Raw genomic sequence first — 16,063 nt, 5'->3', positions numbered from 1 at the left:
GAATTCTAGCATCATTATTTCCACGAGTTAAATATTAATAGAAGCTAAATAAAAAGAAAGAGTTGTGCTTGAAAACAGGTTGGTTTTATTGTGCAAACTGACACTGTATTTGTAGTATTACTCAAAATATCCTTTACTTACTCTTCTCTTAAATGTACTGATGTCACTGTGCTATTTTAATGTACATTAATTATTCAGCTACCAATTTAGTATGAGACTACACATCCATTAAACGTAGGCCTGTGGAGCACTCCCCATCGGTGATATTTTGATGCGGTCCTTCATATCCATTATAATGAACCTGTATTTATCTAATGGCATCCAAGATGATGGATCTCTTCGATGGACTGAGCTATTTAAGAGCCAATTACGGCTCTCTGAGTTTTCCCACCGCCTGCTGTAAAGGCCTGTGGTGTCACAGGACCGGAGAAATAATTGCACTGCAATAACAGGAGATGCACTATATTACCAAAAGTATTCGCTCACCCATCCACCAAATGATCAGAATCACGTGTCCTAATCACTTGGCCTGGACAAAGGTGTATAAAATAAAGCACCAAAGCATACAGCCTGTTTTTAACAAATATTGTTCGAATTGAATTCCGGAATTTCACACTGTAAATATCTACATGGTTATTGGTGGGCTGCTATTAGTTAAAATAAATTTAACCGCCATCTTCACATCCTTCCTCCGACTCCTCATTTCTTCCATAGAGTCGGCTGTCACGGTACCACTTCCACACTCTCCTTTCCCTGTAATGCAGCCTGGCATCAGATTTATGATGAAGACACAATCTTAATTTGCTTCCGAGCATTAATGTGCCTGATAGTGGGTGGGGTAGGCCTTGCTCAGTGGATCTTAACTGGATGTTTCTTTAATTATATGTCAGAGGCCATCAAAATCCATAATGAACCAAATGTTCAGCTCACAACACATTTCACGGTCATGCGTGCCACACACTTGGCACCCTAAAGGCACAAAAGGCCACTTGACCCATAAGCCTTAAAGGACTGAGAAAGATCTGAAATGAAGGTTGAAATGTTGCCGTGAAAGTTAAGTAATAAAATGTTTTTGGAGCACACAACCAATGTGCAGACCACTCTCTCTCCCCATTAGAAAGAAAAAAGAAAGAAAGAAAAGAAAGCAAGAAAAGGGAAAAAAATAAATCCTGAAAACATCTCTTTAATACATATTCATTTACACACCCTCACCTCCCCCATGGCATGGGTACACTGATATGCACACTCTGTACAGAAGGAACTCTGGAGCGTCAAGACAGCACTGCATTTCAGGGAGTGCACATTGAGACTGTGTCCACTTTTTAAAGATCAAGCAGCTGATTTCAGCCTTCAAGTCCCACATGTGAGGGCTCCATGGCCAAAGCTGAGGAGAGAAACACAATCTGTACAAACACACTGTACTGTGCAAAGTTAACGGCACACAGAAAAATGTGTGGACATCTAACATATGGGCAAATATACCGATTGGCCACACTGCTCACCACAAAACGTGCTTTTAACGCTGTCTCCACAGTCTTAAAAACCTTGTTTAACATGGAATAGAATACTTTTAAAAATAAAAAAGAAAATACAGAAGACATCATGATGGCAATTAACGCTGATATTAATTACCAAAGTACAAAAAAAATCCCACAAAATTATCATTTTGTTATTGTTGGTTAATAATGGTTCAGTCATGCAGACTTCATTGAGGAGGAAACCCAGGGAGGTTGGGTAGGTGCTCTTGGGGTAGAAAGGGTCGTGTGGCTGGACTTGTGGCACGATGCTTGCCTGCTCTAGTGAGAGTCTGAGACCATGCGTGTCCCCAAAGGCCTACTGCTCAGCAACCTTCGACCCTTTTAATGCTTGAAGGTGCTCCAGCCGCCTCGTGGAGCTGGCGGTAAATCTTGACCAGCCCTCCCTCTTTCTTCTGTTAGCATTGCTAACGTTTTTAGCCTCTTGTGCTAACACTGGACGATATCCAGTCATTTCAGTGCAGCCCCAACTTCAACACGGCTAAGTGGTGTTGAAAGCTGCTTTTTGTTTTTCCTTCAGTGGTCTTTCAGGGGGTGGTTACTGTTGTTAAAAATACAAAGAAGGCCAGTGTATTTTAGCATGTCTTACGTTTCTGTCTATGTATGCTTGTGTTAGCTTAAACTAAAGCATCAGTTCTTGCTTCAGCATGGCAAAGTCAAGGGTTTCTGTTAGCAAGGCTAAAAAGCATCTGATTGTGGTGAATCAGCTAAATCTTTGGTGAACTTGCCATTTTGAACAGGTACATTTTTGTACATTTTTTTGCGTACAAACTCCCAAAAGTTAAATCTTGGCTGTAGAATGAAGGTTTTTGCACAGAAGCGACTAAAATCTATAGTAGCCATTCCTTTTTTTTTCTTTTCAATACATAGGTTTTTCTTCAAAATACATTGTTACATCATCTTAAAATAAAATGTCTTAATGTCCTTTGCCCGCTATGCAGTGTCCATCTAGTGCCTTTTTAGTGCTTCAACAGTCACTGTTTCCAAAAAAAAAAAAAAAAAAAGAGAAGATCTTGACAGGATATCTGTGCGCCGATTGGCGAGTTATTTACGTTCTCATCCAATCACTTCCAGTCTTTCACCCGAGACGAGCGCGGCCTGTCTGATCCGACCCTGTCTCTTGGCTATTGTGGCTGTTTTGTGTGACAGTAGTGGTTGCTGACACGACCATTACACATCACCACCAACAACAGCCACCATCACCATTCACCACGGCAACAGTTGCCACCCAGGTCGGTTGCGTTGCCCCAGCGACAGCGACGCTGACACCAACCCCCGTCCGACGCGAGAGACCGGCCGTTCCTCAGCTGAGCTCGAAGCCGGCAGAGGACTCGATGGCGTACAGCAGCTTGTTCCTCATGAGGTGCTCGTCACAGAACTCGGGCAGCTTCAGCAGGTTCATGCAGGTGCTGGCTGTGGGGAGCCGCTCCAGGTCTGTCCCTCCGTTGTGGATGCAGAAAGCCGGGTACAGCTCCTGCGGACACACAAACATCACATTACATTACATTACATTGCACCTAGCTGACGCTTTCATTTACTCAAAGCGACTTACAACTATTATTTTTCAGGGTATTGGTTACAGTCCGTGGAGCAATGTGGGGTTAGGTGCTTTGCTCAAGGGCACTTCAGCCATGGATGGAGATGTAGGGAGAGGTCAGAGGGGATTCCAACCGGCAAACCCTAGATTGAAAGACCAACTCTCTAACCACTAGGCCACGGCTACAAACACATGGGAACATAATAAATAATAATAATAACACTTTTGTCTTATATAGCGCCTTTCAAAACACCCAAGGTGTTTGTGTGTGTGTGTGTGTGTGTGTGTGTGTGTGTGTGTGCGTGCGTGCGTGCGTGCGTGCTTGACTATGTGTGTGCGTGCATGTAAGTTAATGTGCTTGTGGAACTAGCAGCCATAAGCCTCCATGAAAAGATGTGTCTTAAGATGTTTAAACATGATCAGTAAAGGGGCATTCTGGATGTGGTCAGTGCAGATTGTTCATGAGACATGGACAGTCAAAGAGGGTGACAGGAAATGAGTGGGAGAAAGACACAAGTTGGAATCCAAAGCCAGGTCTCCGACATGTGAACATGATGGGACTCATATCTGTCTGCGAGAGACATACGAAAGCTCAATTTACTTTGACTATACCTGTACAGCTAAACATCAGGAATGTTAATTCTTACATTATATAAATAAATAATGGTATGATACAACTCTGTATTTATAGATGTGCATTGACAATGTAGCCGAATTTAATCTAATGTGTAGCAGAATATCATTTTGCACAAAATAATTGTACAAGGTACTTTTATATGTAATCAACGTGATGGTGTATTCGTTTTTCATCCACCCGTAGAATCGATGCCGAATAGACTGGAGCAGAGTAGAGCAAGCTACAGTAAGTCTTCTAAATGAAGGTGGTGTCTAAAACCATTTTTATACAAGATTGGTTGGAAAGGCTGTTGACTTCTGCTGCGTCTCGTTGACAAAGCTGATTTCGACTAAAGGCCGCTCCAATGACTGTATATCCATCTACACTGTATAGGCATACTGGTTGCTGGGGCGCCCTCTGTAATTGCGTCCCAATCTGTGCTCATTTGGCCGCGCCTCACCTAATCTCTTCCTGCTCGAGAGACTAGTGACCCTCTGTTGCCCCCCCTATCCGCAGACGGAAGATGGACCGACAGCCCGTTAGCCTACACTGCCCTCCACCATCCTGCTGGACAGACGAATCCTTAACGCCTAACGTCCCAGCTGACGATGTCCGAGGCTGGATGAAGGCGACGACCCCCCCCCCCTCCCAAAACGAACCCCACGTTTAACGCTTCCACACTGGGCCAGATTGGCTGGGGCTTGCAGAGGGGTTGTGGCGAGGAGGAACGGTGCGACGGTGCTGATTCACTTTAACAAGGCCATTTTTCTGACAATTACCGTATTAAACTATCGTTGGTTATTGGGGAAGTGTCACGGCAGCGGCGATAATTTTGAGAAAAAGGTTTCCATCATCTTTTTTAAATGGCTTCCCTTGACAGGGCTATTTCTCCCCTAATGAATTCTGGGACGTTTAACGGCACCTAATTAAGGCTGAGCTGGCTGCGGAGGCTGAAGGGGTGAGAGGGCACCTCTCCTTCCAATCGCCACACTCATTCACTCCTCCCTCCGTTTTTTTCCCTCCCTTCATCTCTCTCTCTCTCTCTCCTCTCCATCTCTCCTTCCGTCTCTCTTCTGCTGCTGCTGCTGTCCCTCCCAAAGTCAAATTCATTAAAAACAGGTGCAACACTTGCTGACTTCTCTCTATTGAAGGGGGGCAGGTGTGTGTAAGCACGTACCTGCATCTTTAAAAGTCTTTCTGAAACATTTTCCAACCCAAGAAGAGGAAGAAGAGAGCTCTTTGGTGTTTTTAACCTAATGACTGTCATAAACAGTGCTAATAAAACAATCAAAGGACAATTATAGAGCCTGGTTAGACTAAGTAAGACATTAAATTCCTAATGGATCTTGATGGGGGATTTTTTTCGTTTTTTCGTTCTTTCTTTTTTTCCCCCGATCATATTCCTCCCCATCTCTCCTTCATGGTTTTAGTGTCCTATTCGATAAGGAGATTAAGAGGCGAAAAAGTGCTCCGACAGAAATTGGCAGTCGATGACACCGTAATGGAATTCCAATAAAAGCCACCTTCATGATGGTCATGTGGTCTGGACTTATCATCATCATCATCATCATCAGATAAGTAGGAAACTTAAGGTGAACTTGAGGTGATCTATTCGGTCAATGTAGGTAACACCATTTCAATGCAATGCATGAAAAAAACATGGCAACAAATTTAAAAACCTCAAGGTAGCATCGTTAACAGTTTTTTTTTTTTTGCTTTTCTGATTTAACAAATTCAACTGCCAACGTTTACACAAGGCACATTCTTTTCCGATCAAGGCGTCCCAAACAGGCGTTCGATGGGACGTTTCTATTCCAATCGAACCTTTTATTAGTTAATAACAGCACTAAATGTGGTAATGTAAACAGACCTAGTCACTTAGCTGTCTATTGTCAGTTATTCCTTTTAAATATGACACATTGTGCGCGGTGAACTTCTCCCAAAGTTCAAACACGAGGTGAGGTGTCTACTATAGTAACGGAGACAGGTTGGTGTTTACCCAGCCAAGGAAGGGGGGAAGGTTAGCGACAATTGTCTCCAGGTGTGACACAACACCTTCATGTTTGAGTCACGACCGCAGGTGTCACTTGTACAGGAGTCACCTGGAGGTCACCGCCAACGCCAACCAGAGAGCCTCCACACTCAAGATGCGATCAGCTGCCAGAAGTCAAGTCATAGATGGACAAAGCCTCAAATCACGTTACAAATATGTTGGGGTGAGACCCTCCCCCCCTAACCCAAATACCGGTAGCTAAGGCAGATAAGTCTTATTCCTGAACTGGCGGCTTATCACACCGTGATGGAGAAATGATGGCGGCCCCTTCTGCAGCTTTATCTGGAGGGCTGCTTTCATTACATGCCCATTACCTGCCTGCCAGCCAGCACAGCACACCTCACATAGTGTCACACCACTACCTCCGACACACACGCACACGCACACACAACAAAAACACACTCATGCACGCACGCACGTGCACATCCACGCATGCACGCATGCACGCACAGTGTTGAAATAGCTAGCCTTCATGGTGTGCAACAAAGTAATCAGCATCGATAGCTGGATAACAGGTCGTGCAACAATAGAGGCGGTAGAAAGAGGTGCGACTGGCTGCAGGAGCTGAACTCTAACTGAACTCTAACCAGCAGCGCACATCCATGCCTGAAAAAGTCAACGTCCTGTAACATCTTTGTTACAACCAATTGTATCAAGCCGCCCAGTAGTGAATTGCTCAGTTTGTCAGTCAAGTACATTAGGTAATTAGTGAGCTGCCCTTTATTGGAGAGCACATGCATAGGAAGCACACTGCAGGATATGTACTGTCATAATCCACCCTCAAACTCCTTTAACCTTAAACCCTAGATCAGTGGTTCACAATCTTTCTTGAATAGACGCCCCCTTGACCTCCTCAGAAGTCTCCCAATGCCCACTCAACCTCATCATAAGCCTGCCAACGTCTCCCTTAGTATATTAAAATAAAATAGAAGAATGCCCCCCAATGGGAACTAAGCCCCACCCCAGCTGCATCCTTCTCAACGCCCCCCTGGGGGCTCCCCAACGCCCCCTGGGGGGCAGTACCGCCCCCGTTGAGAAACACTGCCCTAGATGAACTCTGACCTTGAAGCCAAGCAGCGGTGGCCGTGAACAGCTGGTGACAAACTTTAGCAGTTTCCTCTTCTCGTCGTCGGTGAAGCTCTCCACCACCTCCCAGAAGATCTTAATGACGGGGTGAGTGGGCGTGTAACCACCTGTGGGTCAGACAGAAGTATTTAAGTTTACTGAGGTACTCCTATAAGAACTGCGAAGACTGCACCAGCCATTTGTAAAATATTCCTTTGCCCATTGAAACATCAGATTTTGTGGCTTTAAATATGCTATGGTACTGGTAATAGTAATATTGGAATCGAAAGAACGTACCTGAATAGTTGGTAAACTTCTTAAGGTCATCTAGGCAAATGGGCACATGAGCTCCAGAGATCAACACCTAACAACACACAAAGACATGGACATTAGGCAAATATATGGAATACATACAGTATATGTAAAAAAAAAGGGGGGGGTGGTCAAATTGGTCAGGGGGGGCTATGCGTAGGTGTATGTGTTGTGTATGCGTTTATGTCCGACCATCTCTGTACAAGCAGTCACCACCTCTCACACACACACACACACACACACACACACACACACACACACACACACACACACACACACACACACACACACACACACACACACACACACACACACACACACACACACACACACACACACACACACACACACACACACACACACACACACACACACACACACCTTTCCACCCACCTGTATTTCCTGCTGGTCAAACATGCGTAGCCACTCCAGGTTGACAACGTTGGCTAGGCCCTGTCGGAAGGCCAGGCAGTGCGGCCGGATCTGTTTGTTCAGACGGTAATCTGCCACTAAATGGATGTAAGCTATCCGGTTGGCCGTGGTGACGGGGATGTCCTTGCCGCCTGGCTTCAGCTCAACCACCTGGAAACGACACACACATGCACACACGGACACATGCACACATCTCGTGAGGAGGGCTCATCAATAATGTTTCAACACCAAGTGACCACTGGCTCTACACCATCTTGGGTGAAAAGAGGCACTTCATATCGTTAGACGCTGACATATTATAATAGATTTGGGTACCGGCTCAAGAGTCATTATGGTACCATTTTCAACCTGCTCTGAAAATAAATTATTACAGAAGTTTACAGTTTGATCAATTTAAAACATGTTAACTTTCATCCTACATATTACACTGGGATGTCCTTGCCGCCTGAACTTCACTCAAACACCTGGAGACAACACACAGTGCACACAACACACACCTCATAAGGGCTCATCACCAATGGTTAATCCTCAATGGTTAAACCAATGGAGTAAGTGAGGGGGAAACAAATGCAAGACCACCTGGGTTTCCATGTGTTAAAATGGGCACTTTTAAACTTAATTAAGCACTGCTGGGCTGGCATTTTGTACTCCTCTACATCTGGATGTTTGTTAAATAATCTTAACAGGGTTTTTTTTAAATGTTTTTTTTTGTTGTTGTAATTTCTCATAATTCCTTTCAGATAATCTGAAACAGCAATATTTCTAGGCTTTAGCAGCTAGCTGCTACCAGCTCCAAAGACAGCAGGCTAGTTTGGCAATAGGAGTAATATCACTAGACTCGGCTGGAGGAACAGAAGAAATATTAAACTCAATTACTTAATAACTTGAGGGGAGGTGAGAAATGTGCGCATTTCCAGAAATGTTGGAATGAGTCTTTAACCCATTTTGTCCTAAGTCCTTTTTTTGGAAAGGGTGCCATCTGCCTATTAAATCCTAAATATCTCAACAACCGAAGCACATACAAACACGAAATGAGTTACATTAAAAAGCTAGGACCCTCGATTTGCCTTAGAATGTGTTCCTTCAGCTCTACCATATCCACATTTTTAATAAAACAGCACAAATCTCAAGAGCCTAAATACAGCGTATATGTTGCTCCAGGACAAAATGGGTTAAAAGGGCCAGCGAGAGGGAAAAGGGACAATATGTTCAGCAGTGACGGCCTGGTCACAGTAGCATGTGGTCAACTCTTGTCCCCGACCGGGACGGGACAGCTGGGCCCTTTTTTAGCGCTTGGCACTCAATGACCAGGAGAACCACATCCAATTAACTTTAGTGTGCGGCAGATCCGCGGGGGTCAGACACCTCGGCAAACCTGCGCAGGAAAAGCTCAAAGCTCCCATTCAGTTTCAATCTCAATACATACGGCGAAACGTCTGTGTGTGTGTGTGTGTGTGTGTGTGTGTGTGTGTGTGTGTGTGTGTGTGTGTGTGTGTGTGTGTGTGTGTGTGTGTGTGTGTGTGTGTGTGTGTGTGTGTGTGTGTGTGTGTGCGCGTGTGTTGAAAAGAGGGAGGGGTTTCCGCTATAATGGAATGGCCAGCGGCCATCATGACTTTTTAACCCTGATTATATGAACAGATTCCAGTCCGAAAATTGGTGAAAAAGGTTTGCACCATTAATCAACGTGCACTCCACACAACCACAAGAAAGAGGGGAAGGGGGGGGGGGGAGAAATGAGGGGCCTACATCGGTATTTCTCAAGTTAGCAGAGGGTAAATATCTCCGCAAGACTTTATAGTTGTTTGAGATCTCATCAAAGGATGACTTTACTGTGCACAGAAGCAGGAGCGTGTGTGTAATGAGGCCTGTTCCTGCTTTGACAGCGGTGCGATTGGCGCTGGCTTTTGTGGGAAGGTTTTTTATCTGGCCTGTGTCTGTGTTGCCAGGGGCACTGGCGGGGCACGGCCTACTGAGTTGTGCCTAATCTCCCATAAATGGCTTCCCTAAAACTGATAGCAATAAAAGAATATAGAGGCTGAGCCTGAACTTTAACTATACTCTACCTTTACTCTACATATTACTATAACTTTAATATACTTAATGCTTAATTATTCTCACCTAATACTTCTTTCGGTCATGAGCAAAAAACAGAAGGTTTTGAGCCTAAACTTTTTCTATCCAAAATCTAAGTGTACAAGGTCTAAGATCTGGACTTCCATCCAAATGGCTTCTGCAGGTCTAGTCTGATGTCAGGTTTGAACTCGTTTGACTAGCATGACCTGGATGATTAAGACTCATTGAAGAGGACCCCTGGCTGAACATGATGTCAGTCTAATATCTCCCTTTGCTCGAGAGCAAAATCTGCATTCCTTATTATTCCTTAATATTATCTAAAGATGAGTCAAACGTGATAACATCCAAACATTGACAAAACTCGTCCTATTAAAACGTTCTCATTGTACACCTATTTTTTTCCACTTGCAGACAAACACTGCCAAAGCCTGGCATCAGGCTCGGTGCCTGAATACTATCAGCCCTGCTTCCCCTATCGCTACCGCGGTGGCCTTTTACAATCCCTATCGAGTACGTTGAAACTACTTTGTGGCCTATTTACTGAGAAGCCATTAAGCTGACGGAGGCCCTGGTCAAACAGGGAGTGCGGGTAGTCAGTGTGCCCAGCGAAAGGTGCCAGAGAAGGGGCACAGCCTCACCGACAAACCCCTTCCCTTAACCAAGCACCCCACGAGTCACGTCTCTGACCACATAGTCAAATAAATGTAAATACCGAAAGGAAAGGAGTTATGCTATAGAGGTGTGTCGTATCTCAATAAGGTGACGCGAAAAAGTGTGTGGAGATTAGTTTGGATACTGTATGTTTATGACCCATGCTTACAGTATGTGACTGATCAGGAGAAAAGGGGTGATGGCTGGTTTATCAATGAAAGCCTCCTTGAGAATTAAAACTCTGGTTTGAGTGCGTGTGTTCATTCTCACAGCGAATGAGTTGTTTGACTGTCAACGTGCAGGGCCGAGGGACATAGAGCGAGATACAGAGCGAGAGTGAACACACGCATGAGAGAGAGAGAGAGAGAGAGAGAGAGAGAGAGAGAGAGAGAGAGAGAGAGAGAGAGAGAGAGAGAGAGAGAGAGAGAGAGAGAGAAAGGAAAAGAGAGAGAGTGAGGGACAACGTGCTTTATCTCTCCCAACACAGGTCCAGAAATAAGGATCAATCATTAACAGCAGAAGCGGGGGGGAAAAAAGAGTGAACAAGAGAAAGACAGAGAGGAAAACGAATGAAAGGTGGCTGGTGGATTAAAAAATGAACAAAGATTCAGGCAATGGACTGACCCTGAAGCACACTGCACATCAAAAATCCATGTATTATTTGAGAGAAATTGTAATGGCAAGATTAGGCAATGCTTTTGCGGGACAGGCTGAAATGTTGAAATTCATCATTTCTCGCTTAACCTAAATCAAACCCACACCTCTGACCTTTACTATTCATCAATGTTTAAGTGGATAATTAAAACAGTTTTATAATATAAATCTGAACTATCTGGCTATAGGGGTCAGCAACAGACAATTTTGTGAATGATATTCAAGTCATACTTTTCTCCAAACCCTTGACTCTGGTTCCTCCTCCATCCTCACATTACAGTTTTCTATTTTTTTGGCTTTTTGGGCTTTTATGTTCCTGATAGAGAAGTGTGAGAGCTGAAAGGAAGTGAACGGGAGAGAGGCATGGGGAAGGTTCGGCAAATGACCCGGGCCAGAATTTAACCCGTGTGGCCGGTGAAGTAGCCCAGTGCCCTACTGTTAGAGCCACGGTAGGGCCTTACATTATTCTCGAGGGTGTCTGAATGCAAAGTGTTCACCATTGCCGCTATTGTAGTGAATGAATATTTTGCAGTGGCTGAACATTTCAGATTCAGCAGCAATTTGTTTGTCGTCATCCCTTCTCTCCAAGATCGTTGCCAGAAACTCCCCAATGTGGGGGGCACTGTGACACATCACGCTAACCCCTCCACATATGGGCTTGCACACCCATGGCGAGTCAGGTTTGAATCCAGCTTGGGTTCCTTTGCCAGCCCTGCCCCATCTCTCTCTCTCCCACCCTCTTCCTGTCATACTATCAGCTATCCTGTCTAACGGGTTCAACGTGTTTATAAACACAATGTTGTGAGGAGGGGCAAGACACTGGCAGCCAACCACGTGTGCTATTTTTTTGACCGTCAGCGGGTTCCAACAATCAGAGGTTGAGTTGTGCGCAGCTAGTGTCGCACCACCAGGAGAAAACAAAAATGTAGAACCCATGTATGAAACACAAAAAAAGCCCTTTAAAAGCCTCCTAAACACAAGGTAATTTACCTGTGCTTCCCCGAGGTCGTTGTTGACGATGGTGAAGTTGAGTCCGAGGTCCTCCACGTCCTCCTCGTAGCTCTTGAGGAAGAGCAGGTTGCGGTACATCTCGGGGTCCAGCGAGGCCAGGTGGTGGATGTCCACGTCCGCACTGGTGCCCAGCAGCTTGGACAGGAAGAAGCTGGCAAACGGCAACTCCACCAGCATGTTCTCATACAGGGCCTACAAGGCAGAAGCAACACAAAGACAAGGAGATGTAAAGGGCAATCGTGGTCTGTGGGGCAGTCGCGGTCTAGTGGTTAGAGAGCTGGTCTTTCAATCTAGGGGTTGCCTGTTCAAATCCCCCCTGACCTCTCCCTACATCTCCATCCATGGCTGATGTGCCCTTGAGCAAGGCACCTAACCCCACATTGTTCCAAGGACTGTAACCAATACCCTGAAAAATAATAGTTACAAGTCGCTTTGAATAAATGAAAGCGTCAGCTAAATGTAATGTAATGTAATGTAATTACCTCCACCAAGGAGGTTATGTTTTTGGTCGCGTTTGCCTGTCTGTTTAGTTGTCAGCAGGATAACTCAAAACATTATGTCTGGATTTTCATGAATTTTTGTGGAGTGGTTGGAAATGACAAATGGAACAAGTGATTAAATGTTGGTGGTAATGCAGATACAGGGATTTTTTTCTAAATTCACCATTGCAACATAGGGCGAGTTTTGACACAGAGTTAAGGACCAGTAAATTAATGTAAATAATAGGACACAATTGAAGTCCATATTTATCTTCCATTCAAACTGATTGTATGAATGTAGTAGGGGTGGCACGGTTCACAAAATTCGTGGTTCGGTCCATATCACGGTATGGAGGTCACGGTTTTCGTTACTCTACGGTTCTCGTTTTTTTTTGTTCTTGTTTTTTTATTCATAACAAATGGTGCACTGGGAATATTAAACCATATTTATGCAATTGCAATTATAAAGTGATGATGCGTAAGTTGAATTTGACCTTTTGCATGTGTCTGAGAACCGCCTCTTGTGCTAATCTGCGCTTGCATGGTATCGTCAGCTGATGCGAGCTGTCTGAGCATCCCAAATGTCCTCTTTCAATTGGCTAATAGAATCAGACATATCAATATCCTACATATGGTTTTGTGTAGGCTTATAATGTGAAAATGGTGTGATTTTAATTGTATCATCCTCTCTTTGGTATTGTATGCTAATGTTTTAATCAGAGAGACTGGGTAAGATACTTCTAGGATCTCTGTTTTACATATTTTTATGTGCAGTACATGAACTGCGGTTTGCCAAGGATTGCACGGTTCGGTTTGGTATGTGTGTGAATTGTACGGTTTCGGTTTCGGTTTTCGGTGCGGTTTGTGCCATCCCTAGAATGTAGGTGTATAACAGTGACTTTGACTGATGCAAAGCATCTTCCTCAAACTCTGTGTGCGAGTACAGTGTATTGTGATTGAGACACCAAGTAATAGCGGACAAAGAGGAAAACATATTGTGAAGAAGCTGGCCAATTTGCTGTCATGTTCTCATACATAAGGTACAAGTCCTACTGAAGAGGCAAGACAGAAAGAAAGAACAACATTTTTGCATATAATGAACCTTAAGTGTGGTGCTACCATTTGTGGTAAGACTTTTTAAGAAAATTAATAGCACAACCTGTATTTTTTTCAGCCTACAATAAAAGCAAGACAGAGGAAAGATCCAATGTAAAAATGTTTTACGTGAACATTTATGTGAATTTCAACCCACATGTTCTCATATGAAACCTAGATGAAACGAGGGAAATCTTACATACATGCCACAGATCATTATACTGCAGAGTCTGAGAACTGCCCATCGCTACCCTCTTCTCACACACACGCGCACACACACACACGCAAATTGAGAAACACCTGACAGATGTTAACACCAGCCCATTGCGCACAGCATTCAGGCAATCCATCAAACACACACACACACGCGCGCACACGCACACAGAGGCCTGAGGAAATGCCGTAAGGCAGGCAGTCATTCAGCCAGGCTGGCCGCTCGATCAGCAGGCAGCTCAAACTTTATAAATGTCAATCCTCACCTTGACCCGCGAGGCACCATCAGGCGGTGACAGAGAGCAGGTGAGTCATAAAGCACAAAGCTAATGTACTGGAATAGTGCTCAAAAGAGCAGATTGGATCACATTAAAATATACAGGGGGGGAGGGGGGGCGCTTATAAATGATTGCACTAAACGGCTCACACACACACGCGCACACGCGCACACACGCACACACACCTTAACGGAACACATCAGCTAAATGGATTATAAATTCAGCCAAATTTCCATAATGCATGCATCTTTATACACACGCGCGCACGCGCTTGCGCACACTCACACACCTCACTCTTTCAAACACACACACAGCTTGTCCGTAAATCACCCAGTATTTTCTAAACACAGGTTAATCGGGCTACCTCAAAACAGAATGAAAGAGGGCGGGGAGCGATTGAGAGTGAGAGGGGAGTGCAGAGGGGTGTGGGGGGGCGGGTGGACAACAGAGGTGATTCTTAATGCAAAATAATCCACTTAACATTTCACACACACACACACCCTGACCGAGCTGTTTGGAAAACACCGCCTACACACACGCACACACACGCGCGCACACACACACACACACACGGCAGGCCCCCTCCCCCTGTTTGAAACCTATCAATAACCTGCGCTGCCGGGAAATGCCAGCATTAAAGGACGCAAGGGAAAAGCAGGAGAACATTTTCACACCGGATGACTGAGGGTGTGAGAGTGTGTGTGTGTGTGTGTGTGTTTGTGTATTCACTTTGATGTTTGTGTGTTTGTGCGTGTGTGTGTGCGCGTGCGTGCGTGTCTGCTTGGGTGTTCAATGTTCCTGTTGTGTGTTGTTCGCTTCGGTCCCGGATTGTGTGGGCATCAGTGTGTGTGCGCGCTCGTCCACGTTTGTGGTGTGTTATTTATGCATGTTTATTGCCAGAAATTGTGCCAAAATGACTTAGGATGTAAAATAGGGGTGCAAGGGAGAATTAATTATGAGGCGCGGGCCTTTTAATATAAGTGAGTGCCGTGGCAAGGCAATTAATGCAAATGTGGAGAGCAGAGAGAGCAGAGAGAGGGAGAGAGAGAGAGAGAGCAGAGAGAGAGAGAGAGCGAGAGAGAGCGAGAGAGAGAGAGCGAGAGAGAGAGAGAGCGACCCAGCCCAGTCGGGCGATTGCTAAGCGGTGACAGCGGGCCCCGACGGCCTTCTGTTAGCTGCCAGGCTAATTTGTTAATTTACAACATTAAGAATCAATAAAAATATAATGCGCCTCCAAACGCATCACTATCAATCAGGAGTTTTCTAACCTTCCTCTCCCTCTCTTTCTCTCCCTCCAACTCACTCACTCCACTCGCACTTTCTTTCCCTCTCCCGTCTGTCCCCTGAAAATACTCCTTGGCTTTTAGCTGAAGTGCACACAAACATACCCACAAACACAAACACAGACACACAACAACACATGCCTTCTCCCTTTACTTCCAAAGAAAGTTTGAGGAAGGCAGAAATGGATAGACGACAAATGGAAATGGAGGGAGAGAGAGAGAGAGAGAGAGAGAGAGAGAGAGAGAGAGAGAGAGAGAGAGAGGTGGGAAGAGTGTTCAATCAGCAAGAGAAGAAGATTGAAACAAAAAGAGTGAAAGAAGAGAGTAGAAAAGAAGGATGGGAGAGAGAGAGAGAGAGAGAGAGAGAGAGAGAGAGAGAGAGAGAGAGAGAGAGAGAGAGAGAGAGAGAGAGAGAGAGAGAGAGAGCAGAATGAAAGAGGGGGGTTGCTTTGTGAATGCATGCTGGCTGGCCACTTGCGTTATGTTTAGGAGACCTGTAAAAATATACAGGGGTGGAGAAGGTCCGTAATGGCTGTGTGTGTCTGAGAAAGACTGTATGTGTGTGTGTAAGACTGTATGTGTGCGCGCGTGTGTGTGTGTGTGTGTGTGTGTGCGTGTGTGTGTAAGACTGTATGTGTGTAAGACTGTATGTGTGCGTGTGTACGTGTGTGCGTGTGTGTGTGCGTGCATGCGTGAAAGAGATGAAGGTTGGCAGGACGTTTGATCTGGGCAGCATTAATGGAGAGCTGTAAAACTCTAAGATTTGGACTAATGCT

The 16,063-nt window shown here is 45.0% G+C and overlaps 1 protein-coding gene across 1 annotated transcript in view; it reads right to left on the bottom strand.

Annotated features, from left to right (window-relative positions):
- Nucleotides 1-1,165: 1,165 nt before the first annotated feature.
- Nucleotides 1,166-16,063, bottom strand: part of ube3c (ubiquitin protein ligase E3C) — a 70,059-nt gene continuing 55,161 nt past the window's right edge. The window contains exons 20-24 of the mRNA XM_063207086.1: nt 11,919-12,131; nt 7,512-7,700; nt 7,104-7,170; nt 6,804-6,934; nt 1,166-3,009 (exon numbers count right to left, since the gene is read on the bottom strand). Of these exons, the coding sequence (XP_063063156.1) occupies nt 2,839-3,009; nt 6,804-6,934; nt 7,104-7,170; nt 7,512-7,700; nt 11,919-12,131 (771 nt within the window). The 3' untranslated portion in view covers nt 1,166-2,838. The remainder of the gene's footprint in view (nt 3,010-6,803; nt 6,935-7,103; nt 7,171-7,511; nt 7,701-11,918; nt 12,132-16,063) is intronic.

This window comes from Engraulis encrasicolus, chromosome 9 (genome assembly GCF_034702125.1).
Source record: "Engraulis encrasicolus isolate BLACKSEA-1 chromosome 9, IST_EnEncr_1.0, whole genome shotgun sequence".
In the NCBI taxonomy this organism is placed as follows: Eukaryota; Metazoa; Chordata; class Actinopteri; order Clupeiformes; family Engraulidae; genus Engraulis; species Engraulis encrasicolus.
This window is presented reverse-complemented; position numbering and strand designations above follow the sequence as displayed.